The 27,782-nt window shown below is 55.0% G+C and overlaps 2 protein-coding genes across 2 annotated transcripts; one reads left to right on the forward strand and one right to left on the reverse strand.

Annotated features, from left to right (window-relative positions):
- Nucleotides 1-1,372: 1,372 nt before the first annotated feature.
- On the reverse strand, nt 1,373-13,748 carry ITPA (inosine triphosphatase; the record flags this gene model as incomplete). Its single annotated transcript, XM_080716569.1, has 8 exons — nt 1,373-1,487; nt 3,464-3,540; nt 6,517-6,632; nt 9,332-9,363; nt 10,631-10,704; nt 11,347-11,411; nt 11,498-11,555; nt 13,683-13,748. 8 exons carry the CDS (start codon nt 13,746-13,748, stop codon nt 1,373-1,375), a joined length of 603 nt encoding a protein of 200 aa, XP_080572695.1.
- A 2,816-nt stretch (nt 13,749-16,564) lies between these two features.
- On the forward strand, nt 16,565-26,808 carry DDRGK1 (DDRGK domain containing 1; the record flags this gene model as incomplete). The annotated part of the gene is made up of 9 exons (XM_080716618.1): nt 16,565-16,655; nt 17,736-17,930; nt 19,014-19,126; nt 19,336-19,437; nt 21,758-21,880; nt 22,157-22,195; nt 25,751-25,807; nt 26,270-26,318; nt 26,654-26,808. The coding sequence occupies 9 exons, from the start codon at nt 16,565-16,567 to the stop codon at nt 26,806-26,808; spliced, it is 924 nt and encodes a 307-aa protein (XP_080572744.1).
- Nucleotides 26,809-27,782: the final 974 nt, after the last annotated feature.

The raw sequence follows: 27,782 nt of genomic DNA on the forward strand, positions 1-27,782 counted from the left end.
GACTGGCAGGCAAGACGCAGGGACAGGCCTGCTGGAGAAACCCGCACCAACAGGAACACCGCCTGACACCTGGCGCTTGACGGACCGGCGCGATCAGCAGGCTGAAGGGAGTTAGGAAGAGCTGGCCCTATGCAGACGGCGTGGAAGTGAGTATAATCGTGTTTCAGGGAGGTAAAGTCCTGTTTGCAGGGGCACAACGCGTCGAGTAATCCCAGGTGCTGCCCCAGGCTGTGGACCTACCCTACTCACAGGGCACGCAGCTCTACTTTGGGGGCTTTGGCTCCACCTGGGCGTTCCCTGCAGGTACAGCCACAGCCAAAATTACAGGTGGGGGAGACAGGCCGGCACCCCACATCTAAGGCCCAGGCAGACAGCGCCTCCCATCAGAGGGGACGCCACACCTCTCGGGGATCTGCGGGGTGGGGGCTGGCAGCAGAGGGAGCACAGGCAGATGCTGTCCCCGTCCACCTGTGCCACCCCAGACCAGGGAAGGAGTTCCCAGGGCAGCAGAGGCCAGGCTCGGGCCACCTTGCCAGGATGGAGGGACGGAAGTGGAGCGGAAGCTCCGAAGCTGCCTGGGAGGGCCCGCCAGCACGGCCCCGCCCCACCTGCTTTCCGCCCAGACTTGTTTTCTGAATGTTGTTGGGTTGCACACCCTTCCTGACCAGGCAGAGCCTGCAGGGGTGCAAGGCAGCCGCCTGCCCAGGCCCCTCCCAGGATGGCTTCACGTGGGCACGGTGAGCCCGGCCTGGTCAGTGCAGGTCCACCCCATGGGTCAAGGATCCCACGCCCTCCTAAGCCAGCATTTTAGGGGTTCTAATGTACTCAGCATGAAGTAGAAACGGGCATTCTGCGTGGCCCACTCCCCAGACCCAGCAGAGACCACAGGGCCAGCGGGCTCGCATCACCCGATGGGTGGTACTCGGCGCGCACCTGTGAGTCGAAGAAAACAGTGGGAAGTGGGACGGCCAGTGGCCAGGGCAGGTGGCCACCTGTGGCTCGGCACTGCCCTGTCCCCGCCCCCACCCAGAAGGCTCCCGCGCCTGTCAGAGATGACTCGGGAGGCAGACAGTGGCCGTGTGGGGTTCAACGCAGTCAGATCCAGTTTATTTGGAAACCAGTACACTCCAGAACTTGGTGGTTCCTCTAAGCCCTCGATCTTGCCAGGGCCAGCTTTAGTACCCAACGTCCTCTCGGATCCCCAGCCTGGAGGCCTCGGGAGAGTTCGCCAAGTCCTGAGAGCGGGGGTCGGAGACTGGCCTCGACCTGCCCAAAGTCTCTCCCAGCTCGTCCAGAGCTCGCCGGGGAGGCAGCGTCCACACCCAGCAAGGGAAGCCCCGACAGAGACCCGCCCGACGGCACAGATTTCAGGCTAACCCTCTCCAGCCCCAGGAGGCGTCATGCTGCCGAAATACTCCTGCAGCTTGTGCAGGGCCCGGAAGCGATGGGAGATGGCGTTCTTCTCAGCCTTGGCCATCTCTGCATACCTGTGGGTTAAGAGCAGCTGGTCAGAGGAGCCCAACGCCGGGGAATGCTTGTCTCCACCTTGCCCCTTCCCAACTGGGGACTCCAAACTAGCCTCCAGGAGGCAGGACAGGAGCCACCACCAGTTAACTGGCCGGGCGTGGTGGCCCACGCTTGGAATGCCAGCCTTTGGGAGGCTGAGACAGGAGGATCGCAGTTTGTGGACAGCCTCAGTTACTTAGGCCATTTGCAACTCAGTGAGGCCCTATTTCAAAATGAAAAATACGGCTGGGCGTGTAGCTTGGAGGTAGAATGCCCCTGGGTTCCATCCCCAGTACTGCAAAAAAAATAAGTAAATAAATAAATAAATAATAAAATAAAATTGGGTAGTTTGAAATTCCTTTGCAGACAGAAGCCCATACTAATGGGCCCGGAAGGCTATTCAGCAGGCGTCAGTGTCCAGGAGTTAAGGGGAGCGGGGGAGGGGATGAGTGAGCTGCGTGTTTGGTCAGCTCTGCCATCCGTTGACAGGAAGCAGTGGGGCTGACACAGCGCAGCAGTCTCCCCCAGTGCTGGTGGGTGGCGTGGGCAGCTGGGCAGTGGCCCACGCTCCACGCCAGGAGTCCAATCCAGTGAGCGAGAATTCACACCACCCGGAGGCTGCAGGCCTTCGCTGTCCCCTTCAGTGACCGCTAGCCACATGTGGCTACAGAAGTTAACTGCAGATGAGTGAACTGAGGCTGTGGGTGTCGTGTGGCACCTGTGCCACCAAAACACCAGGTCCTCAATCTAACTACATTCCAGTGCTCACAGCTGTGCATGGCTAGGGGCCGTCCCACGAGTCAGTGCAGTCACAGGACATTTCTTTCTCCTAAGAGAACTCCCAGCACACCCTGTGATCCCAGTACTTGGGAGGCTAAAACAGGAGGGGCACAGGAGGTTCCAGAACAGCCTCCGCAACACAGCAAGACTCTCAGCAACCTAGGGGACCCCGTTAACAATAGAATAAGGCTGAGGGTGTGGCTCAGACATCGAATCCCCCAGGTTCAATCCCCAGCACCAAAAAAAAAAAAAAAAAAAGCTACTGTGAGGTCTCGGGCCTCGCTCCCTGAGGGCCCCGCCAGCCCAGACAATCTGATTCCAGTAACAGCCATGTGCGCCATGCAAGTGAGGGAGTGGACGGGGCTGGTACAGCTTCCACCAGAGCTGCACACGTGGCTGTCTGTCTGTCTGCCTGCCTGCCTGTCTGTCTGTCTGTCTGCCTGCCTGTATTTATTTTTGCAGTACTAGGGATGAAACCCAAGGCGCATTCTACCTCCAAGCTACACCCCCAGCCCTATTTTTTGGGGGGGGGCCTATTTATTTATTTATCTTTGTGTGTGTGTGTATGTGATACTGGGGGTGGAACCCAGGGGCTTCTACCTCTGGGCTGTACTCCAAGCCCTATTTTATATTTTATTTTTGAAACAGGGTCTCACTAAGTTACTGAGATCCTCACTACCTAGCTGAGGCTGGCTTCGGATCTGCGCGATCCTCCTGTCTCAGCCTCCCAAGCGCGGGGATTACAAGCGTGCGCCACCACACCCGGCTGGGCTTTTTATTTTTTGAAAGAGGGTCTCACTGAGTTGCAAAGGGCCTCACAAAGTAGCCGAGGCTGTCTATGAACCTTGATCCTCCTGTCTCTGCCTCCCGAATGCTGGGATTACAAGCATGTGCCACCACACCTGGCAAACGTGAAGTTTTGTACCCAGATAGGGAGTCAGGATCATCACACACACCTGCTGGGTTACACATCTGATAAGCCAAGGCTGGCAGGGAGGTCACATCGCACAGGTGCTCCGCGGTGAGCTGCAGCCCAGAGCTCCACCTGCCCCGGCCGGCCGCCCAGAGCTGCCCGCAGCTGGAGTGCAGCTCAGGACACGCCCCACCCTGGTGCAGGACTGCACTTGGGCGGGTGCCCACCCAGCCCCACACCCTGGGAAGGGACCGGGCTCCTTACGTCTGTTCGTATCCATCAGGCTGAAAGCAGGGGTCCCAGCCAAAGTCCCGGCAGCCTCGGGGCGCCACGATCTGGCCCTGCCACAGGGAGGGGACACGTGTGAGTGAACATGGAGATGCGGGAGCTTAGTCTGTACATTTTTTTTGGTGTGGGAGGGGGGTCTGGGGATGGAACCCAGGGGCATTCGACCTCTGAGCTACACCGCCCGTCCTATTTTTTATTCTTTATTTTGAAACAGGGTCTCACTGAGTTGCGGAGGGCCTCACTAAGTAGCTGAGGCTGTCCCCAAACTGCGATCCTCCTGTCTCAGCCTCCCGAATGCTGGGATTACAAGCGTGGCCACCGTGCCCGGCTTAGTTTGTACATCTGATTAAGCCTGATCTACTCCAAATGCAGCTCAAGGGTCCAACGTGCAGAGCTGAGAATCCAGGGAGGAGCATGTGCCAACGGCCACCATGCCGCCGAGGCCGCCTCCCCTCTACGCTTGTGATGACTCTGACCTCACCGGAGAAAAATGAGTCAACTTGAGGTCTGAGATTCTGTGGACCAGCCCTTTGCTTACAGCGTTTCTCAAAACAAAAAGGCTAGGGATGGGGGCGTGGCTCGGCAGTAGAGAGCTTCCCTGGGACTTCATCCCTGCAGGACGAAACTAAACAAAAACAAGGAAGGTGCCAACAGGTAAGTGAAACTCCATAACAGAAAGAAGCACTGAGCGGCGGCCAACATCCACGAGCTCGGGAGGGGCTGGCGCCAACACCGGAAGGTCCCAGGAGAACGAGTTACAGTCATCTGCTCCTGAAGTAAAAGACCCAGAGAAGGCGCACAGGGCTGGGGGTGTCGCTGAGCGGGGAGCGCCTGCCTGGGAAGAAGCAGGAGATCAACAACGCAAACAAACCAGAAAAACAGACCCAAGGGCAGCGGTGGACAATGGGATTAGTGGCCACACAAATGCCAAGTCATGCAGAGCCAAAGGCGCATTCTTCCCTGGTGGGGCACGGATGACTAAGGCCGGTTACTGCGCTGCTGAGCCTCACCCGCCACCGGTGTTCTCCAAGCAGCGGCGCGCCAGGCCGTGTTGTCGGCACGGCTCGCAGGCCTAGCCTCCCTCCCCCTCGCGATGTCAAATCCAAATTACACCAGGAAATGCGTTACTGACTGAGAACCGGAGCGGCGGGGCGCAACGACTGAGCCGGAAGCCCCGGCGAGGGACCCCTGGCCACGCGCAGGGCTGAAGCAAGAACAGTCCAGGAGCCATACACAGCTGGCGCAGGGTCCTGGCATGGGGCAGCTCGGCCTGAGGACCGAAGGTCCTAGTTAACGTGACCCCAAGTCCCGCGGTGCCAGCGCGGGCGAGGAGTGCACAGGTGAAGAAACGGGCAAGGTGGGCTGGGTTTACAGCCCGGCCGGGAGCACGGGCTGGCGGACGCCGGCTGCGGTCACCGTGCAGGAGCGCCTCCCTAGGTGGACATTAGACAAATTTTTTTCCAGTAGTGGGGACTGAACCCAGGGGTGAGCTATAAGTCCAACCTTTTATTTTGAGACAGGGTCTCACTAAGTTGCCTAGACGAGCCTTGAACTGTGATCCTCCTGCCTTCACCTTCCATGTCACTAGCACAGGCACGTACCACTGCATGGCAGCTTTTCCTTTTTTTCTTTTTTGGAGATACCAGGAATTAAACCCAGGGCGTTCTACTTCTGAGCTATACCCCCAACCCTTTTTTTTTTTTTTTTGGAAACAGGGTCTCACTAGGTTGCTGAGAGTGGCCTTGAGCGTGTGATCCTCCTGTCTCAGCCTCCCAAGCTACGACTAATTTAACAATTCAAGCAGGCAACATGATCCAGCAATCCTGCTTCTTGATCCTCAAGAACTGGAAACAGGATCCTGAAGAGGCAGCTACACTCCCAAGTCACCACATCATCACCTCAATAGCTAAGAGGCAGAAACAATCTAAGGGCCAACGACAGACAAACTCATAAAGAAAATACAGCCAGGGGCGGGCGGTGCCTGCTGACGGTCCCAGTACTTGGGAGGCTGAGATAGGAGGACTGCAGGGTCAAGGCTAGCAACTTGGCACAACCCTATTTCAAAGTGTAAAGTGGAAAACAGGGCTGGGGGTGTAGTCGGGGAGAACATCCCCAGGTTCAATTCTCAGTACCAAAAAAAAGAAAGAAAGAAAGAAAGAAAGAAAGGAGACTTATTCCATGCCTACAATGGAATATTCTTTAGCCTTAAAATCATAGGAGATTCTGTCATGCTATAATGTGGACCTTGAGATTATGCCAATCACAAAAACAGCTATTGTATGACTCTACATTCATAAGGTCTCTAAAATAGTTAACCTCGTAGAACCAGCGAGCAGAGTGGTGGGTGGTAGGGGATGAGGAAGAGGATTAAGGGGAAGGAGAGTTAAGGTAAAGTTGGGTTTTTTTGGTGGTACTGGGGTTCTTGGAAACCCTTCTACCTCCGGGCTACACTCCCAGACCCATTTTTTATACTTTTTTAATTTGGAAACAGGGTCTCTTAAGCCAGCATGGCTGGCTTCCAACCTGCGCGATCCTCCTGTCTCTGCCTCCCAAGCGCGGGGATTACAAGCCTGTGCCACCACGCCCGGCCTAAGGTGAAGTTTTAAAATTCAGTGGTAGAGAACTTGTCTTGCATGCTAAGAGCCCTGGGTTCAATCCTGCAAAATCTCCAGTACCAAAAATAGAAAAGGAAAAATAAAAAAAGAAGGGGAAAAAATGGGATCTGTCAACATGAAGACTTAGAAGGGTTGGCTACAGCCTTTAGATGGGTGAGGAGGTCCGAGTACGGAGAAGTCTGGGCCTGCAGCGCTTTGGGGCAGTGGCCTTCAACTTGGACATCTCACTAGGACACACGGCACAGCGCTGAGTATACGAGGTCTCAGGAGCTGTTAGCTACCATGTTTCCTTAAACCAACCGCTTTGGGCGACCACGCTTGGCCCCGCCCGTGCAGGCAGAGGCCCCGGCAGTCCGCTCGGCAGGGGCGCCCTCTGGTGGCACGCCGGGGAACGGCGCCCGGGTGGGTACGCACCGAGGTCCGGCCCCTGAACAGGCGCACCGGCTCACTGGGGTCCCCGGTGCTGAGGGCGAACGTGCAGAGCGCATAGGCTGACTTGTCCTCGAAGCCGGCCAGGAGTTGGTGAAGACCTGCGGACAATGGAGTAGGGCTCAGCGCAGCGTGCGGCCACCCCGAGCCCAGAAGCCCACCAAGTGTGGGGGGGGAGGCATCCCCCATTGGACTGGATGGGTTGGGAGGCTTCCATGGCTTCACCCGAGACCGAGATGAGCCCTGGGCCGGGCCTGAAATTCAAGGTGCTGGGTACCTGCTTCCCTCTGGCACGAACTGACCTAACGTTTTGTTAACAGTCAGAAAATTAGCCAGGTGTGGTGCACACACTTGTAATCCCAGCACTGGGGAGGCTGAGACAGGAAGATCGCAGTTTGGCGACAGCCTCAGCTACTTAGCGAGGCCTTCTGCAACTCATTGAGACCCTGTTTCAAAATAAAGAATAAGAAGCAGGTCTGGGGGTGTAGCTCGGAGGTCGAATGCCCCTGGGTTCCATCCCCAGTCCTGAAGAAAAAAAAAAAAGTCAGAAAATCAGTCAACGCAATGTGAACCCTGTTTGATTTTCAATGCAAAATGAAACAAATGTAGAAAGGCATTTTGGTACAAACAAGAGACTCTCCAAACTAATTATATAATACTAAAAAGTGAGCTGGGGGTACAGCTTGGTAGTACAGAAATGTGCTTGGTATGCTCAAAGCTTTGCGTTCAGTCCCAAACACCAGCTATACGTGCATATATACATACATACACATATACATACAAACATATGTGTATGTCCCAATATATGTCGTTTTAAGTTGGTTAATGTTTTGTTTTGCTCTAGGTACTGGGGACTGAACCCAGGAGCATTCTATCTCTAAGCTATACCCCCAGCCTTTTTTTATTTTTTATTTTGAAACAAGGTCTCGCTAAGTTGTTGAAACTGGCCTTGAACTTGTGATCTTCCTGTCTCAGCCTCCCAAGTACTGAGATTACAGGTGTACAACACCATGCCTGGCTGGCTGTTTTAAAATTTTCATCTTAGCTGGGTGTGGTGGCGCACGCTTGTAATCCCCGCACTTGGGAGGTGGAGACAGGAGGATCGCGCAGGTTCGAAGCCAGTCTCGCTGGCTTAAGGGACCCTGTTTCCAAATAAAAATAGAAAATAGGTCTGGGAGTGTAGCCCGGAGGTAGAAGGGTTCCATCACCAGTACCACCAAAAAAAAAAAAAAAAAAAAAAAAAGAAAGAAAGAAAGACAAGGACAGCTTCAGCTAGTAATGAGACTCTTAACAACTTAGCAAGATCCTGTCTCAAAAATAAAAATATTTTAGGCCTAGAGGTATAGCTTAGAGATAGAATGGGTTCAATGTGGATTGAACCCAGGGGCATTCTACCCCTGAACTACACTCCCAGCCTTATTTTATTTTTTACTTGGAAACAGGGTCTAAGTTGCTAAGAGTCCCATTAAGTTACTGAGGCTGGCCTCAAACCTGTGATCCTCCTGTCTCAGCCTTCCAAGTACTAGGATTATAGGTGTACACCACTGTGGCTGGCTTCAAGCCAATATTTTACTTATTTTTATATTTTTGATGGTACTGGGGTTCCTGGAAACCCTTCTACCTCCGGGCTACACTCCCAGACCTATTTTATATTTTTATTTGGAAACAGGGTCTCTTAAGCCAGCAAGGCTGGCTTCGAACCTGCACGATTCTCCTGTCTTCGCCTCCCAAGTGTGGGGATTACAAGCGTGTGCCACCACGCCCGGCTCAAGCCAATATTTTAAAGTAAATCCTAAGCGTCATATCATCTATTAGTTCTCCAGCCTATTTCTCCAAAAGATGACTCTCTGTGTGTGTGTGTGTGTGTGTGTGTTACTAGGACTTGAACCCAGGGGCATTCTACCTCAGAGTTCCTCCCCAGCCCATTTTATTTCTTATTTGGAAACAGGGTCTCACCAAGTTGCCGAGAGCCTCATGAAGTTGCTGAGGATGGCTTCAAACCTGTGATCCTCCTGTCTCAGCCTCCCAAGCACTGGGATTATGCCATACACACACATAGTAAGCCCAGCTTCCTATTTTCTCTATAACCGACAAGTAATTCTATATATTTATGGCCATTATTCTAGTCTATCCTACTACTGTCCATATTTGAAATGTTCCACAATATAAAGTATTTTTAAAAGCACCTAAAGGGAACATCTTGGCTTCGCCTGTGGGTAGCAGGGTGTGGACTGCTGGGACCTGGGAGGGGGAGCCCCTCGACCTGCAGGCTGGACCCTGGCTGAAGCAAGCGGTGGCACACAGCTACTAAGCTGCAGTGTTTTTTATTTTGTGTGTGTGCAGTACTGGGGATGGAAGCCAGGGGCATTCTACCTCCGAGCCACACCCCAGCCCTATGTCTTAGTTTTATCTTGAAACAGGGTCTCACTGAGTTGCAAAAGGCCTCACTAAGCAGCTGTGGCTGGCTGCGGACTGTGATCCTCCTGTCTCAGCCTCCCAAGCACTGGAATTACAAATGTGTGCCACCACGCGCGGCCCGGGTGAAGTCTCTTGAGACCCAGAATCCACTGCAGCCCCGTGGTCCCTCCAACTCCCACACCTGCCTCTCCTCACCCTTCTCCCCATCTCACCGCTCTGGGGAAAGGTAAGCACAGGTGACAGACGAGGAGAGACAGGCAAGGGGAGACCCAGTGGGGGGCTAGTGCCAAGAACTCCTCGTCATCAGTGGGCCTCTCCGTGAGACTAACCCCGGACTCTCAACTCCCACCAGAGCCAAGGGAGAAAGCAATGGGGACAATACCTTCAGGATTTAACTTCTCCAGAAACCATTTTCTGCAAAAGAAATAATGAAGAGTCAGACACTAGAAGCAGAGGAATCTTCCTATCACCTTCTCTGAGGTAAAACCCACAGCGAGCCGGGCGTGGTGACGCACACTTGTAATCCCAGCACTGGGGAGGCTGAGATAAGAGAATTGCAGGTTCAAAGCCAGCCTCAGCTACTTAGTGAGGCCCTCTGCAACTTAGTGAGCCCGCTTCAAAATAAAAGATAAAATAGGGCTGGGGATGTAGCTCAGAGGTAGAATGTCCCTGGGTTCAATCCTTAGTACCAAAAATAAAATAAAATAAAACCCTCAGCAATCAGAACTCTAGGATGGCAAAGGGGCAATGTTATCAAATCCAAACCACGCTGGACATGGCGGCGCACGCTTTGTAGTCCCAGTACCTGAGAGGCTGAGACAGGAGGACTGCAGGTTGGCAGCCAGCCTCAGCTACTTAGGCCCTCAGCAACTTAGTGAGACCTAGTTTCAAAATAAAAAAAAAAAAAAGAAAGAAAACCGCAATAAAAAAAAAATGAAAGCCAAGAGAAATAATCTATGAGTTAGGGGTGTAGCTCAGTGGTAGGACGTGTGCCGAGCATACTCAAGGTTATGGGTTCAGTCCCTAACGCCAAAAAAGAGAAAGAGAAAGCAGCCTGGCACAGTGCTGCACACCTGTAATCCTAGTACTTGGGAGGTGGAGACAGGAGGATGGTAGGTTTGAGGCCAGTCTCAACAACTTAGTGACGCCCTCAACTTAGCAAGACCCTATTTCAAAATAAAACTAAGAGGGCTGGGTTGTAGGTCAGAGGTAGAACCCCCCTGGGTTCAATTCCCAGTACCAAGACAGTAAAGAAAAGAAAAAGAAAGAAAGAATTTCTGTGCATCTGCCCCAACCCTATGCAGGGGTCTTCAAACTGGGATAGATGTATCCGAGAGACACAGGAAGATCTTCTAAGAGGCTGCGGGCACTGGATAGTTTTAAGAAAATCAATTTTCAGATCTCAGCTTCCTTATTTCTTCTTTCCTGATCTCGATCTGCCTATGAATTAACTGCCGTCATGAGTGCGTCCCCTTCCCCTCTCCGCTTACACATCGGATTCTCACACTTTATAAAAGGAAGGCACACCTCTCCAGCCTCCCTAATCCTTCTTTAGGATCACTGAGACACTGGTGCCGATGCCAAGACAGCCAACAGCCCGCGGTTACCAAGTAACCAGTCACTCTGCACTTCTGCTGGTTTCGTGGCTGGGGCCCTGCGAGGGGCTTGGTGGGTCACTTACATGTAGGGGCCAGGGAGCCCCCCAAGGGCATTGAAGCACAGGCAGGTGTCCTCCACCAGTACCGGCCCCTGGACCTGCAGCATAAGGACAAGAAGCCTTGAGACCTTCACCCCCGCTGGACTCCCAGGCTCCAGGTGAGACCCGCAGCTGAGAGCGCCACAGGCCCAGCCCTACCTCCACTCTTCAGAGCACGCTGCTCTCTGTCTGCAGACACGTGTAGGTACAGGGCTGGGTGTGTGTAGGGAGGACGGGGGCCGGAATGCATGTACCTGAAAATCAGAAAAGGGCACGGGAGGAGAGGGGGAGGAGAGGGGGAGGAGAGGGGGAGGAGAGGGGGAGAGCGAGAGCGAGAGCGAGAGCGAGAGCGAGAGCGAGAGCGAGAGCGAGAGGGAGGGAGAGGGTATGTGTGTATGTACGTATGTATGTGAAAGGAGGTATGGGTGAAGAGAAAACTGTGTGTGTGTGTGTGTGTGTGTGTGTGTGTGTGTGGCGGGGGTGTGATATTTGGGAGAGATACTATATAGTCAAGTTTGGAACAGGAGGGCAATGTTCCGAGACCACCATTAGCTGATCTCCGCCTAGCTGAGCCTGAGTCCGCCCTTAAAGTCTCCACACACTATACCCCTCAATTGTTCTCCGACGGCTCCCAGGAGGCACAGACCCAGGAGCCACCACGAAGAGCGGACAGTGTGGCAAAGTGCACGTAAGACACGCACCTGGCGAGCCGCCTCCTGACACTTCTGTATGGAAATCTCATCCGGCTCTCCCTGGTACTCAGGCACTTAGCAAGGGGAGAGAGAGAGAGTCAGGTCACAGGAAGACAGAAAGCAAACCATCTTTTAAAAATAAAACGAAACAAAGACATACAGTCAATTTTCTGTGCCACCAAAGTACACGGAAACTTATCTCCTAGAATCTGAATGACCTGTTCCAAAACAAAAGAACATTTGTCACCGTCTGCTAATGGTTCCCACTGCTGTGTGAGTTGTCGGCCAGCTTTCCCAGCAGGCAACTCTCCCACCTGTCCCTCAAAGCCTCCCCCTGCAAGGGCCCACCCGCCAGCCAGCAGTGCCCCCCCAACCCCTCTTATTTCAGGTCATGCTTGTGCAAGTGCTAGTTCCACCCAATCTAGAACCCCCTTCTCAGAAGCACTCCCCGTCCTCCCAGGCCAGGAATTCTCTATCTGGAATTACCGAAAATTCAGGAAGCCTGCAAACTTGGGTGGGGGAAAATCTTTTTTATTTTCATTAACCCCTAACTAAAATTTAGCTCACTTTCCAATTATAGTATTAGCAGTTTCTCTCTGTGTGTGTGTGTGTGTGTGTGTGTGTGTGTGTGTGTGTGTGTGTGTGTTTTGCAGTACTGGGGATTGAACCCAGAGGCATTCTACCTATGAGCTACACCCCAGCCCTACTTTATTTTTTTTGCAGGTCCGGGGATGGAACCCAGGGGCATTTGACCTCCAAGCTACACCTCCTGCCATTTTTTATTCTTTATTTTGAAACAGGGTCTCACTAAGTTGCAGAGGGCCTAAGTAGCTGAGGCTGATTGCGAACCGTGATCCTCCGGTCTCAGCCTCCCAAATGCTGTGATTACATGTGTGCGCCACCATGCCCGGCTTATGTTCTACATTTGAAACTATTTTCCTAAGAAAGAGTCAGGGGTTTCACAGTTTTCCAGCAGGGTACCAAGAGATGAAAAGTTGGAGTCACTTCTCCAAGGAGCCTTCTCTGGCCATGCCAGCCTCGTGTGTGTGTGTGTGTGTGTGTGTTTTAAACCTGGGGCCTTGTGCAGCAGCCCAGGCAAGTACCCTACCTGAGCTATACCCCCGGCCCATCCTGACTGTTGTTTTGAGCTGGGGATCACAGCCAGGGCCTTCATGTGCTAGGCGAGCGCTCTACTAGTGAGCTACATCCGCAGCCCTGCAGACTGTCCTTTGAATGTAGGAAGGCTACCCCAAAGGCTTGGGGTCAGCATCCACTATTCTACATGAATTCCATTCTGAATAGCACTGCCGGTCTGCTTGAGTGGTGTGGGCTCAGCAGGGCTCTAGCTCCTGAGGAGGCCACCCCTGTCCTGGGGCAGAAGAGCCATCAGTCCCTATGACACAGACACATGAAGGTTCCCACACTGTAATTCACTGGTCTGCTTCACACACTTCAAGTGCATAACCCCACATAACCCCACCTCCTTGGCCATGGCTACCCAACGCAGGGCCAGTGAGAGCCCAGGTCCAGCAGGAGCCTCAGTGTCCGCTCCACCAGCAGGACGAGGGCTGAACATCCAGGGGGAACTACAAGGACAGGACCATGCCTGGAGCAGCCCTTAGGTCCCACGTGCACCTTAACGTCCTATTCCCACCAGGCACCTGGTCCTCACAAAAGCTCCCCGTGTGCATCTGGTATTTGTAGCTGCAGACATCTGTCAACTCGCCTAGCTCTCAACAAGCCACCGGGCCCCATGAGGCTGAGCCTTGCACGCCTTCTTCCTGCACTCCTCTCCCATAGTGCTGAAAAGCAGATGTCCCACACCATCCGGTGGGACTGAAAACGATACCCTGGAATACAAGGCTCTGGCTTCCTCAGAAGCAGTCTCGGCAGAGCATGGCGGTGCATGCCTGTAACCCCAGCCCTGAGACAGGAGGCTCGCAGGGCCGTGGTGGGGCATGGACAGTTTGCATTCCCGTCCCACGCCCTCTCCGGCCCCCGACACCTCGGGGACAGCGACGGGATCTGGATCTGTCTCTGAGATCCACCGGGCTCTTGGGGCTGAGTGTGGGGTGCAGATCAAGAGGGAACCTATGAGACAGTGCTTAGCCCCCCGCCCGCGCCAGCTCCTGCAGCAGCCGCCCTCAAGAGCTCGTGCCGGGCCCTGTCAAGGCCCCATCCTGTCCCCTCTCGGGGCGCCCCCTCTCCGCACACCAGCCCCTTCCCCCGCCAGGTCCCGACCCCTGCTTCCCGGACTCTCCGCTCTCCCTCCACGCCTCCTCCTGCAAGTCCCCTCACCCTATTCCCAGCCGCCCCCCACGTCGGTTCCCCACACCCGCCGGCACCTCCTCCAGCTTCTTGGCGTTCCCGGTGACAAACACGATCTTCTTCCCGACCAAGGAGGCGGCCATGGCGAGGCCGAGGAAGCCTCGGTGCCCCAGAAGCCCCTGCGCCCCCGGAAGCCCGTTCGCCCCGAGTGGCAGGGCACTTCCGGCCGGACGCGGAAGTGGGCGGCGTGGTTTCCGGCGCAAGCCTGGGGAGCTTCGAGAGTGGGAGCAGCTGGCCGGTTGGCGGGTGGGAGGCCGCTCTGTCGGCGCCGAGAGCCCGGAGCCCGCGCCCGGAGCCTCCTCCGGGGGCGGCGCCCTCGGTGCCCGGCTGTCGGGGGCTTCCAGAGGCTGCAGTCTGGGGCGCGGAGGGAGGGCGCTGCCGCCGCGGACCAGCGGAGACCACTCCCGCCTCGCGCCTCGCCCAGCTTTCCTCCACTCGGGGACCCCGGCCTCGGAATCAAAGACCCCGCGAGGCGGGCGGTGGGCGCCGCAGTCTGCCCCCGAGAACTGTCTACTAGGCAGGGGGTCCCAAGCCGGCGTCCGGCCTCACCTCACCGCCAGCCCCACCCCTGGAGCTGTCTCTGCCGACCGTCTCTGACCTATTTGACTGTGAACTTAAACTCGGGACAGCCTAAAACAAGCCCAGTCTTTTACCCACATCCCAGGCCTGGGAGCTTCGTATTTCGACTCCTTTCTCCAGCCTCTCGAATCCATCATTCCTTTCCCGTGGCCGCTGCGCTTCCGCCTGATCTTCGCATCCTGAACACAAGGAGTCCTGAAGTGCGCCATGGGCTCCCCTGCGAGACTCGTTGACCCTCTGCTGGCACCCTCGGGGGACAAGCCATCTGTTTCCCTTGCCCAGGGTTCAGCACTTCGGGGCCTCTTGAATGGCCACCCCCACTCATGGACGAGAAAAGAAGGAGTCTGTTCTTAAGCTCTTCGTTCTGATGCTCAGCAGGGCGAGGGCCACTGCTTTGGATGGTGGCATGGCCCCTGTTACTGACGCAGGAACACTAACCATGCCCGGCAAAGCCTTTGGAGGAGTGGCCATGGGCATTAGGGGGCAGAGGAGCGCCTGGAGGGCATCATTTACCCAGAGGAGCCTAAGAAGACAGGACCCACATCCCCAGGATGTCTTCCTTGACTCAGCCAGCTCAAGCGGCAGCTCCTCAAGGAAAGCCTGCCTCTCCTTTATCTGCGTTTATGACACTGGCCTTTCCTAGGAATATCAGTATCTGCATGAAGATGTTTATTCTGTGATTATTTTCCAAGAGTCATAATGGTAAAGCCACATCGGTTTTTGTTCATCTCAGCTTTAATTCCCAAAGCCCGCGCATAATAGGTGCTCTGTGCTATATATAAGACTTATATATAAGACTACAGCTGGCGCCGAGTGCCATATCTTTTCGAATCTCCCTGAAACCTTTACTCTGTCATCACACACATACACTACTGTAATAGCAAATTCACACTAGTTATTTGCCTTCCCTCCCACCCCCACCCTGGTCCTGGGGTTAGAAGCAATGGTGATTTACCACAGAGCTGTGGCCTCAGGCCTCCCCCCACTCTTTTTTTTTTTTTAATAGTATTGGAAATTGAACCCAGGGACATTCTACCTCCGAGCTACATCCCCAGCCCTATTTTATTTTATCTTTTTTTTTTGAAACAGTCTCACTAGGTTGATGAGTGTTTCATTATTTGCTGAGGCTGTCCAGGAACCTGTGATCCTCCTGTCTCAGCCTCTCAAATACTAGGATTACAAGTGTGCACCACTAAGCCCAGCTTTTATTTTAAAATAGTTTTGAAATTACAGGTCTGAGATAAAAGTATATCACAATTTATTTATTTTTCATGCTGGGAATTGAACCCAGGGACATTCTACCCCTGAGCTTCCCCAACCTCCCAGCCCTTTTTATTTTGAAACAGGGTCATGATAAGTTGTTGAAGGTCTGAGTTGTTGAAACTGGCTTCAAACATGTGGTCCTCCAGCTTTAGCCTCTCAAGTACCAGGATTACAAATGTGCACCACCAGGCCCAGCTCTAATTCATTTAAATGAAAGGTTTGGTTCCTCCCCATTCCCTTTTAAAGAACTCAAATGTTGCAGCAAAAAAACTCTGTCATTAATCCCAATCCACTCCTACCCTAGTGGTATCTCCCATATCAAAGTTGATCTGTTTTATTCCCAAACATCTTTTTTGTATTTTTCCACATCTATGTGTTTATATAAACACTACAATGGTGTGCGTGTGCGTGCGTGTGTGTGTATTATTTTTTTGTGTCTGGTACTGGGGTTCCTGGAAACCCTTCTACCTCCGGGCTACACTTCCAGACCTATTTTACATTTTTATTTGCAAACAGGGTCTCCTAAGCTAGAGAGGCTGGCTTCGCGATCCTCCTGTCTCCGCCTCCCAAGCGCGGGGATTACAAGCGTGCGCCACTACACCCGGCGTACTACATGGTATATTTTAGTGATTTTACTTAGTCATTTTTTGGGGCATGCTGCTGATTTAACCCAAGGCCTTGTGCATGTGCTAGGCAAACATCCTACCACTGAGCTCCAGTGATGTGTGTGTGTGTGTGTGTGTTACTGGAGATTGAACCCAGAAGTATTCTACCTTTGACCTACGCCTCCAGCCTGATTTTATTTATGGAAACGGGGTCTCACTAGATTCATGAGAGTCTCATTACTTGCTGAGGCTGTCCTCAAACCTGCGATTCTCCTGTCTTAGCCTCTTAGTACTGAGATTACAGGCGATCGATCCTTCATGCCTCTACCCAAGGCGAGCACCCGGCCCCGGTGGTGGGCGGAGCCAAGGCTGGGAAAGGGGAGGGCGGTGGGCGGGGCCTGGCAGTCCGGGCCGTGCGGTGGACGCGCAGGTTGTGCCGGGAGGCCGCCGTCATGGTGGCGCCGGTGGTGTACTTGGCGGCGGCGGCCCTGCTCGTTGGCCTCATCCTCTTCCTTACTCGCGTTCGGGCCCGGGCGGCAGCAGGTAGGAGGTGCCGCGGCCCGCGGGCCGGCTCGGGCCTCCCCAGCCAGGGTGGGCCTTGGCGCCGCGGCTCTGCGCATGCGCCGGGGCAGCCGCGGGGATCGCGGCGCGCATCAGCCCGGCGCGGCGCGCACTGGCGTGTATTTGGGCGCGACGGGGCTCGTTGGGGAGCTGCCGATCTCTGACCCGACGTGGGGGCCGGGTGGCAGCACCCTTACACCTTTGACCTGTCTCAGCCTCGCCCCCTAGTCCTCCAGGCCCTGAGGGCCAGGCCTTGGCAGACATCCTCCCTTCTCTCACCATCTGGGCCGGCCCCCACCTGCCCCTAGGGGAGCCCGCAGGGTTTCCCGCGCCTTCATGCTGGCTCCAGACTGGGTGCCAGGGAGGGAGCGCTGCAGTGTTTTCTTTCCACCCGGAGCTGGAGGGGTCGTGAGGCCGTTCAGGGAAGCTTTTTGAAGCCCGATCTTCCTCTCCTTCCCCAAAGAGTGGTCATGCAGCCATGGCCTCCCCTCTGTCCTGCTCTGTACGCTGACCAGCCATGTTATTGACCAGGGCACAGAAAAAAATGCACCTGTCAGCCCCCCATCACTTGCCAGCTAGGGGTTGGTGTGTCACTCCCCCTCCTCGAGCACACAGATACTTGTGAGCACCTCCAGGCTCCGAGGACGTGGGAGGCAGATAGCCACAAATCTTCCTGGGAGGGGGGACAGCTCTTCCCTGGAAAGTGCACCCTCTGGTTGGGGTGCTATTCAAAACCAAGTAGTGTCAAGACATAAGTGTGGCCTTGCAGCGGGTGTTTAATAAAGCACGGAAACATCAGGGCAAGAGTTTCCCGGCATGCCAAGTGGAAAGGCGGGGCCTTGAGGAGAGAGACCAATGTCAGGAGGCAGTGTGCTTACTGCATGGAACCAAGGTGTGGGCCCAGCTATGAGGACCTCGACAGGCTGTGAAGTTGGGTTCTGTGTTGTGGGCAGCCAGAGTCGGAAGGAGGTTGAGCAGAGGGTGAGCCTTCCAGGATACTGTTGCCCTGCCCTCTGGTGGGCTGGGCTCCCTGGAAGCATCATGGTTCTTCTCTTCCTGAAGCTGGTCAGGAATCACTGCACAGTGAGGAGGAGCCAGTAACAGCAGGCCAGGAGGCCCAGCAGCCTGAGGAGCACAGGGCTGGAGGCAGACCCCGGCGGCGGAGGGACCTGGGCAGCCGCCTGCAGGCCCAGCGCCGAGCGCAGCGAGTGGCCTGGGCGGAAGTGGACGAGAATGAGGAGGAAGCTGTGGGCCCAGGTGAGAGGGGCCCAGCCTGGGGTGGGGGTCAGGTGTGTGTCAATAAGTCCCCCAAGCAACATGGGGGTGGCGTGCGAAGTCACCTCTAGGATCCACAGGCTAGAGTGAATGGAGACTTGGGGCCTGGACTTTGGGCCAGCAGTTCTGGGACCTAACTAACCCCTATCCCATTGGACCAGCCCCTCGTCCTCCATCTCGGCTCTCAACATCTAAGCAGGAAGACGGGGTCTTCAGACTGGTCCAGGCCACTTGTAATTCCAGAAGGGTTTGGGGATACTTTCTTTTGACATACAGGCCTCTGGATTCTGGGTGCTGAGAAACCAGAGCCTTTGGGATTGCGAGAAAGAATGCCTCTTCTCCGGTATTTAATAGTTGGCTGGGCATTTGGGCCTTTCCTAGAAACTGGGGCTTCAGCTAGTCACAGTAGTGTATGCCTGTAATTCCTGACTAGAGGAGGATTTGGAGTTTGAATCTGGGATAAATCTCCCATGGAGGTTTGGTCCAGAGACAGAAACCAGGGGCCTCCGCAAATGCAGACAGCCCCACCTGTGACCCTGACACTCGGGCACTGGCATCTTCCTTTTTTTTTTTTTTTTTTTTTTTGGTGGTACTGGGGGTGGAACCCAGAGGCTTTCTACCTCCGGGCTATACTCCCAGATATATGTGCATATATATATATATATATATATATATATATATATATTATGTATTTTTTTTTTTAATTTGGAAACAGGGTCTCACTAAGTTGCTGAGAGCCTCACTAAGTAGCTGAGGCTGGCTTCGAACCTGCGCGATCCTCCTGTCTCAGCCTCCCAAGCGCAGGGATTACACGCGTGCACCACCACGCCCGGCTTGGCATCTTCCTCTTACAGCTATGCAGTCTCCTCCTCTCACAGCTGCCCCTGCGCAGCACACACTCAAACATAAGCCACACGTGTGTATTTATAGCAGATGCCTCTGGAGGGCAGAGCTGGGCTGGAACACTCACAGTCGATTGAAGGCTTTTCCCCTTGAGGAGAGTGGCTGGGGAGGGTGGGTCCTCTGTGGCTGGGACCTGAACTCTCTTTCTCTGACCATATCCAGCTCAGGAAGAAGAAGACGTTGAAAAACCAGTGGAAACTCACCTGACAGGGAAAATTGGAGCCAAGAAACTACGGAAGTTAGAGGAGAAACAAGCCCGAAAGGCCCAGCGTGAGGCGAGCAGGAGGGACGGGGCATAGCTCTGGGAAGGGAGAAGGGCCGCTGTTCCCTGCGCCAGACTCTGCCCTTGGCTCCTTTTGTGCGGGGCTGGTGTCTCCTGCAGCCTTGGGCTATGCCGGCCCAGCCATGCCTTCCCTGGCCCGTCTGGGAGGTGAGCAAACTGTGTCCAGGGCTGGGGTACGCCCCCATGAAGGCTTCTCTCCAGGCAGAGGAGGCTGAGCGCGAGGAGCGGAAACGCCTGGAGTCCCAGCGTGAGGCAGAGTGGAGGAAGGAGGAGGAGCGGCTTCGTTTGGAGGAGGAGCAGAAGGTGAGGCTGAACTCGGACCTGTCCCTGACCCCTGGCCAGCCAGCCTTGCGTCCTCTGCAGCTCTGTCCTGGAAGACGGGTCATGGAGTGGGTACAGCACAGGCCCCGGTGTGTGTGGTCACTGGCCTCTCCATGGGGCAGGTGCTGCTGAAAAGCAGGGCCTGAGATGGGGATTGTTAGGCTTATAATGTACGGAGAGTGTATGGATAACGTGCGGAATCTGAGGACCATTGAGACTGGCTGGAGCACAGTAAGAGAGCAGGAGAACGTCAGGTAAAGGGCCTCGATGCTCACGGCCTTGAGGCTGTTACAGGTTATTATAAAGGTGGGTGTGGTGGTACATGCCTGTACTCCAGCACTTGGGAGGCTGAGACAGGAGATTGAAGGTTCAAGACCAGCCTCAGAAATATGGTGAGACTGTCAGCAACCTAGCAACATCCTGTTTCAAAAACAAAAGACGCACACTTGTCATCCCAGCATTCAGGAGGCTGAGACAGGAGGATCGCAATTCTCAGGCAGCCTCAGCTACTCAGTGAGGCCCTCTGCAACTCAGTGAGACCCTGTTTCAAAATAAAGAATAGAAAATAGGGCTGAGGGTGTAGCTCAGAGGTAGAATGCTTCCAGGTCCAATCCCCAGCACCACAAAAATAGAGTAAAAAATAAAAAGACAGTGAACATTCATTTGTCAGATGCTGCTTTTTTTCTGAGAACAGGTTCCCAAGAAAGATTAGTGCAGAGACAGAGGCTGCAGAGTGAGCCAGGCTCCTCCGGCTGCTCTGACTGGCGCCTTGACCCAGGTCTCCAGGTGGCAGGAGACCTCACTGTGCTGTTGCAGCAGGGGGCATTGGCAGAGAGGGCGTTTCACCTCCCTTACTGATTCAGCTTCGCGCACCTTCGGTGTATCGTCTTTTTCCTTACACTCGCTTTCCCTTTCTTTAGCATTTTGCCTTACTGTAAGATACAGTACAATTCTCACAACTCATGTTGGTAAGTTATTAGTTTCAGTAATGGGGATTGAACCCCAGGGTGCATTACCACTGAGCTATATCTCCAGCCTTTTTTTTTTTTTTTCTTGCGGGTTTGGGGATGGAACCCAGGGGCATTAGACCTCCAAGCTACACCCCCTGCCCCATATTTTGAAACCGGGTATCACTGAGTTGCAGAGGGCCTCACTAAGTAGCTGAGGCTATCCGCGAACCGCCATCCTCCAGTCTCAGCCTCCCAAATGCTGGGATTACAAGTGTGCGCCACCGCACCCGGCTTTTTTTTTTTTTTTTTTTTTTTTTTTTTTTTGGTACTGGGATTGCTCCTCAGAGACAATATACCTCCAAGTTATACCCCCAGCCCAATTTTTATTATTTATTTATTTATTGGTGGCACTGGGGGTGGAACCCAGAGGCTTTCTACATCCAGGCTATACTCCCAGACCTATTTTATATTTGATTTGGAAACAGGGTCTCACTAAGTTGCTGAGAGCCTCACTGAGTAGCTAAGGCAGGCTTTGAGCCTGTGTGATCCTCCTGTCTCAGACTCCCAAGCGCGGGGATTATAAGCATGCGCCACCACACCCGGCTCCAATTTTTATTTTTTATTTGAAAACAGGGTCTCACTAAGTTGCAGAGGGCCTCACTAAGTTGCCGAAGCTGGCTGCCAACCCAAATCCTCCTGTCTCAGCCTCCAAATGCAAGTTACAAGAGTGCACTACCACTGGGATTACAAGCTTGTGCCACCAAGCCAGGCTTCTAGCTTTTTTTTTTTTTTTCCAGTACTGGAGATTGAACCCACAGGCATTCTACCTTCGAGCTACACCCCCAACCCTACTTTTTTATTCTTTATTTTGAAACAGGGTCTCACTGAGTTGCAGAGGCCCTCACTAAGTAGCTGAGGCAGTCTACAAACTGCAATTCTCCTGTCTCAGCCTCCCAAATGCAAGTTACAAGTATGCACTACCACTCTCAGCTTTATTTTTATTTTGAAACAGTCTCTCTGGGTTGATGCGAGTCTTGTTACTTGCTGAGGCTGTCCTCAAACCTGCCATCCTCCTGTCTTAGCCTTCCAAGTTACTAGAATTATAGATGTGTGCCACCACACCTAACTCATGGCAGGATTTTCAGAGATGTTTACTAAGTAGAGGTGATCAGGAGGGCATACTTGTGTGGGTGGTGACGGGGCTGCCGCCTGTTAGCAGGGGGCTTGGGGTTGGGGGTCCTGAAGGGGCTCTGTCCCTGAGAAAGGGTGGGCTGTTCTGGAGCAGCGGGGAGCAGAGCAGGGGTGCTGGCAGCTACCCTAGGTACCTGACTTTTGGTCCTTTGCGTCCACAGGAGGAGGAGGAAAGGAAGGCGCGGGAGGAGCAGGCCCGGCGGGAACATGAAGAGTACCTGAAACTGAAGGAGGCTTTCGTGGTGGAGGAGGAGGGCGTGGGCGAGACCATGACTGAGGAGCAGGTGGGCCTCCCACTGAGAGACCCGCCGCAGGGCAGCCCACGGTTAGCCCTGGCCGGCCACCCATCCCCGAGCCCCGGGACAGGCACAGGGCTGCTGTGAGCACCTGGGGCCTTGTCCTAAGTGGGGGGCGTGGGGGCGTGGGGGGGGTGTAGGTGGCGCCCGGACCCTTCTCCCGGGAGGCTCTGCTGTTCCTGCAGCAAGTGGCTGGCAGGCCCTAGGTGGCACTCAGGAGCAGAGAACACCCAAGGGGCACTCACCCTGGTTTCTCTCCTCTAGTCCCACAGCTTCCTGACAGAATTCGTCAACTACATTAAGGTAAGGTCCGCTGGGCGAGCATCATGGGTGCCAGCCCCTCCTTTGGCATGTGCAGGCCCAAGCAGCAACTGTGGGCAGGGGCCCAGGGGGCTGAACTGCCAGTCGCAGCCAGGAGGGTCCCTTTTCCTGGGCCCCAGAAGGTGTAGGAGCCCGGGTGTGGGGGAGGCAGATCCTCTGACGGCGTCCTCAGCTGGGGCTTGACAGTTCTCCTGCTCGTCAGACCCCACGCTCAGTGAGTCACCGTGTTTTCGAGTGTCTTCACGTGTGTTTTCTGTCAGTTCTATCATGCTGAGGCTCCGCTGGGTTGAGACAGGTGTCCTCTGCCGCGTGTTCCTGAGCAGGAACTTGAGTCTCCCGGGGGAGACAGGTGGTGTCTGCTTAGTACCCTGGGGGCAGTGTGTCCCTTCCCCCGTGCAGCCCGCCCTGATGCTCCTCTGGGTTGCGTAAGCACCCTCAGATCTGCTCTGCTGCTAAGCAACTTCTCTCCCACGGAGGATGCGGTGAGGGGAGAGGTTTGAAGTGCCGCTCAGAGGTGCAGAGGCGGCTGCGGGAAGGAGTGCAGAGGGAGCGGGGGCGATGGTGGGGGTGGTACCAGGGCTGCCAAGGAGCCTGGGCTTGCGTAATCCTCCCCCACCTCTGCTGAAAGAGAGCAGGGCTTAGGCACCTCCCAGCAGCAAGGGCCTGGTCTCGGCCGAGGGTCCCTGAGTGGGAGAGACGCTGGTGACCTCGAGCTGCCTTCAATGGGGCCCTTTCTGCACCCTGGCACACCTGGCCGGGGCTGGGTACTGAGCAAGATACTTCTCTCGCTGCCCCGCTGCTCTTTGGAACTCGCGCTCCCTTCCTGCCCAGCATGTCCCGGGGCACAGCGTGGCCTCCTCCAGGAGCCTGCCTGAGGGACTTCGTAGAGGAGGCCAGTTCCAGCATCTCCCTCTCCAGGGCACTCTGGCCTTCCTGCAGGTTCCATTCTTGGGGCTTCTCTGCTAGAGCTCAGTTTCTTCAGCTTGTGTCAAGCAACTTTCCCAGAGCTGCTCTCTTTTAGAAAGGACTTCTAGACAGGCCTGGTGGCACACACTTGTAATCCCAGCACTTGGGAGGCTGAGACAGGAGGGTTGCAGGTTCAAAGCCAGCCTCAACAACTTAGCGAGGCTCTCCGCAACTTAGTGAGACCCTGTATCTAAATAAGAAGTAAAATTGGGCTGGGGGTTTAACTCAAGAGGAAAAATGCCTCTGGGTTCAATTCCCAGTGCCACACACAAAAAGGAAGGAAGGAAGGAGGGGGGCAGACTTCTGCAACAGCCCTCTCATCCGCGTCACCCTTTAGAAATAGGTTTCAGAACCAGAGGAAAGTTTCTGCACCACAGATGGCATGAGCCAGAGCGTGCAGCCAGGCATGGCGGTGTACACTGCAGTCCCAGTACTTGGGAGGCTGAAACAGGAGGATTTCAAGTTTAAGGCCCGTCTCAGCATCTTAGCGAGATTCTCAGCAACTTAACGAGACCCTGTTTCAAAATAAAAAATAGCCAGGCGTGGTGGCGCACGCTTGTAATCCCAGCATTTGGGAGGCTGAGACAGAAGGATTGCGGTTCCCAGACAGCCTCAGCTACTCAGTGAGGCCCTCTGCAATTTATTAAGACCCTGTTTCAAAATAAAGAATAAAGCCGGGCGTGGTGGCGCACACTTGTAATCCATGTGCTTGAGAGGCGGAGGCAGGAGGATCGCGCAGGTTCGAAGCCAGCCGCACTGGCTTAAGAGACCCCGTTTCTAAATAAAAATATAAAAATAGGTCTGGGAGTGTAGCTGGAGGTAGAAGGGTTTCCAGGAAGCCCAGTACCACCAAAATCAAACAAAGTAAAGAATAAAAAGTAGGGCTGGGGGTGTGGCTCGGAGGTGGAATGCCCCTGGGTTCCATCCCCAGTACGGCAAAAAAAAAAAAAAAAAAAGGAGAGGCTTGCTCTTGCCAGTCTGCTCTCTTTCTGGCCATGGCGGGTTCATCTGGACTCTTGTCTGCTCACTCTTTTCAGACACGCTCTTGGTTCTGGCAGCACCAGGCGGGGTCCTTGAGGACCACCTGCGTGGTTTTGGGTCTGGTTCTGAGCTGCTGCCTGGAGCCCGGCCTGCCACCTTGTGCCTGCACACGCTGCCCACATGCCGCCGCTGCCTGCACACACAGCTGGCATTTGAGACAGTCCCATGCCGTATGCAGCCATGGCGTGTCGTGGTGCCGCTTTCCCCCGCTCACTTGCTGGGAGGCTTCACGGACACGCAGAGGACACCTTCTCCATCACGTGCCCTCCATGGGGGAGGCGGGGCAGGCACACCAGCCCGGAGCCTCAGCTCCACGTGGGAGCCAGAGTCACCGAGAGAGAACATGAGGGCCCACGCGAACATGCCCAGGGCTGTGCAGAGCGTGCCTGTCAGCGTTAGTGACAGTTATCTGTGGTGAGCTTGGTGCCTCAGATGCGTGCAGAAGGTGGCTGAGCAGGAGCGTGAGCTGGGCAGGTGGGGTCCAGGCTGAGGGAGAGCACAGGCGAGGGGATGAGCCCCTGGCTCTGCTGAGAGCTGCCGGCCTGTGGGGCTTCTCCACTCCTCCCACCTCTGTCCCCGGCTGGGAGCTCAAGGCTGGGAGCCCTCTCTTCTTTACCATCTTCCCCCTGTGTCTTCTCACCGCCCTGGCCTGGCAAGGCCTCAGCAAATGCAAGTTTTGGTAACAATTTTTTGGGAGGACTGGGGGTGGAACCCAGGGACACTCTACCTCCGAGCTATACCCCCAGCCCTGTTTTTTTATACTTTATTTTGAAACAGGGTCTCACTGAGTTGCAAAGGGCCTCACTGAATAGTAGCTGAGGCTGTCCACAAATCATGATCCTCCCGTCTCAGCCTCCCAAATGCTGGGATTACAACTGTGCACTACCACACCCAGCTAGTTTTGATAACAGTTTTTTAAAAATAGCTTGTTAGCGAGGCAGAGTGCCACACATCTGTAATCCCAACTACTAGGGAGACTGAGGCAGGAGGGTGGCAAGTTCAAGGTCAGCCTAAGAGGCTTAGCAAAATCCTGTCACAAACTCTTTAAAAAAGGGCTGGGGTATGGCTCAGTGGTGCAGCAGTCCATGGCGTGTGCTGGGATCACTCCCTGGCGCCACACACACCCTCCGGAGGAGGAGCACAGTGCGGAAGAGCGAGCGGAGAGTTGGCCGCAGCAGCCTTTCGGGGCTAGGGTACGGTTTAGTGATGGATTACATCCCAGCACTGCCAACAAAAAAATGTGAAAATGTTTTTTAAAAACGAAACAGCAGCCGAGTGTCATGGTACATGCCTGTTACCCAAGTACTTGGGAGGCTGAGATAGGAAGATCTCAGGTCCGAGCAACGTAGCAAGATCCTGCTTCAAAATCAGAAGGGCTGGGAATATAGCTTGGTGGTAGAATGCCCCTGGGTTCACGTCTCAGTACAAAAACAAAACCAAAAACCAGATCAGCTAACAGTACAGACGGTGGACAGCGCCCGTGCTGGGAGAGATCGCCCACACTCAGCCTCTGTTTCCTCTCTTCTGTAGCAGTCCAAGGTTGTGCTCCTGGAAGACCTGGCCTCCCAGGTGGGCCTGCGGACTCAGGTGAGCCCTGGAAGGTGCCTGCCATGTGGAGTATAGCCCCGGGGCCTCTGTGGCGGGGCGGGGACTGCCCTATAGATGGGGACTCCTGGTGCCCCTCCAGCCTTCCTGCAGCCGAGAGTGAGTAGCAGGTAGGAATCTCTTGGCATCCAGGGATCCTGCGTCTCTACTACATGAAGGACCGGGCAGGAATGAAAAAGAAAAAACTCACCCCCAGCCCCAGAGCAGCCCAAATCCAGTTACCATGACAACTCTCGCAAACAGCTGCTCTGTGGCCACATCTGCATTGCTCCCTCCCGCCTGGAGGGCGGCTCCACTGAGCCCCTTCTCCCAGGAGCCCTCCAGAGGAGGAGCACAGTGCGGAAGTGAGGAGAGTTGGCCGCAGCAGGAAGGTGGTTGCCCATGTGTTTGTTTTCTCTGGGACAACAGCACCTGGATCTGCTCTGAGAATCGTTCTCTTTCTAGGACACCATAAACCGCCTCCAGGACCTGCTGGCTGAGGGGACGCTCACAGGTGAGAGGGCGAGGCTCAGTGGAGATCCTGGCCTCGGGGGTCTCTAGCCGCCAGGCACTACAGGGGATTGTTGCGGAAACAGGGTGACCACGGGGGCAGGTCCAAAGAGGGGCACTGAGTAGTTGGGTGGGTTGCAGGGAGGACGTGCTGAGGCCTGGGGCTGGGACGAGGATGGGCAGGGAAGCCGATGGACACACTGGTCAGGGCTCAGTACATCGGGACAGGCCAAGCAGGAGGCCTGGGGCTTGGAGTCCATCATGAGGGAATGGGGGCATCTCGGGCCAGGCTGGGAGGGCCCCAGAGGGCTCAGCCCCACCACTTGCGTGTCCCCACAGGTGTGATCGACGACCGGGGCAAGTTCATCTACATAACCCCAGAGGAACTGGCTGCTGTGGCCAACTTCATCCGGCAGCGGGGCCGGGTGTCCATCACCGAGCTTGCCCAGGCCAGCAACTCCCTCATCGCGTGGGGTCAGGAGGCCCCAGCCTGACGCGCCCCCCCCCCCCCGCCTGCTTGGACTGGTGTGGCCCGCGTGGGCGTGCATCTCCATTCCTCCCCACCTGCCTGGGCAGTGATGGGGTGTGCCAGGAGGTTGTAGATTAAAGGCGGGTGAGCACTGCTAAACTTGGCGTGGCTTGCTGTGGCGGAGGCCTGCCGGGAGCTCAGCTGAGCAGGCAGTATCTAGGCCTCAGGATTGACCTAGGGAGGGAGGGCCCCTTGCAAGCTGGCGTAGGTACCATAATGTCGCATTCCTCAAAACTACTGTGCGTTCCCCGTGGTCTGCACGCGTGTGCCCAGCCCCCCAGAGTGAGAGTGGGAGACCTCGGCTCACCTTCACCCGGGGAGAGGGTCTCACCGTGTTATACAGATTCAGGAGCTCTCAGTAGGGCTGAAAGCACCGGGCCGAAAAGTTAATGGCAGGTGCCAAGGATTGAGTCCTAGCAGCGGCAGCTTAGAGAGGGAGGGGAGAAGTCAGTGAAGGAGAGATGGCCGGCTCCTGCGGAAGTGAGAGGAGGCCTGGCCCGAGCCCACCCGGTCAGAGGTGACCAGTCCGTGAAGGGACATTGTTTACGTAGCAGATCATGTGAATTGAGCCCGACATCCGTGATTAAAAAGAGTTTCGACGGCGTGGGTGGTCCCCACTGGTGGATGTGAGGACCATATGCTCAGGAGTGGGTGTGGGATTGGGCGATGCGTGTCTCCAGTAGGGTCAGTCCCTCTGTTCCTGTGGGCTGTGCATGGCGTGAGCATTCTGCGGTGCCGAGGGTGAGGCACGTGTTTAAAAGTGTGCTTTTTTTTATTCAGAGTGGCCCCTAAACATAGCCACCCACCTCCTCTGGTGCTTGGTGGAGGAGGCAGCTTTCTGTTTGGGCCCAAGAGGAAGCGTGTGGATGGGCTGAGGGAGACAGCGCGTCAGGTCCCAGGCACAGCCTTCTGGCGGCTGGCAGCATGATTCACGCGTGT

Source organism: Muscardinus avellanarius, assembly GCF_963383645.1.
Source record: "Muscardinus avellanarius genome assembly, chromosome: 19".
In the NCBI taxonomy this organism is placed as follows: Eukaryota; Metazoa; Chordata; class Mammalia; order Rodentia; family Gliridae; genus Muscardinus; species Muscardinus avellanarius.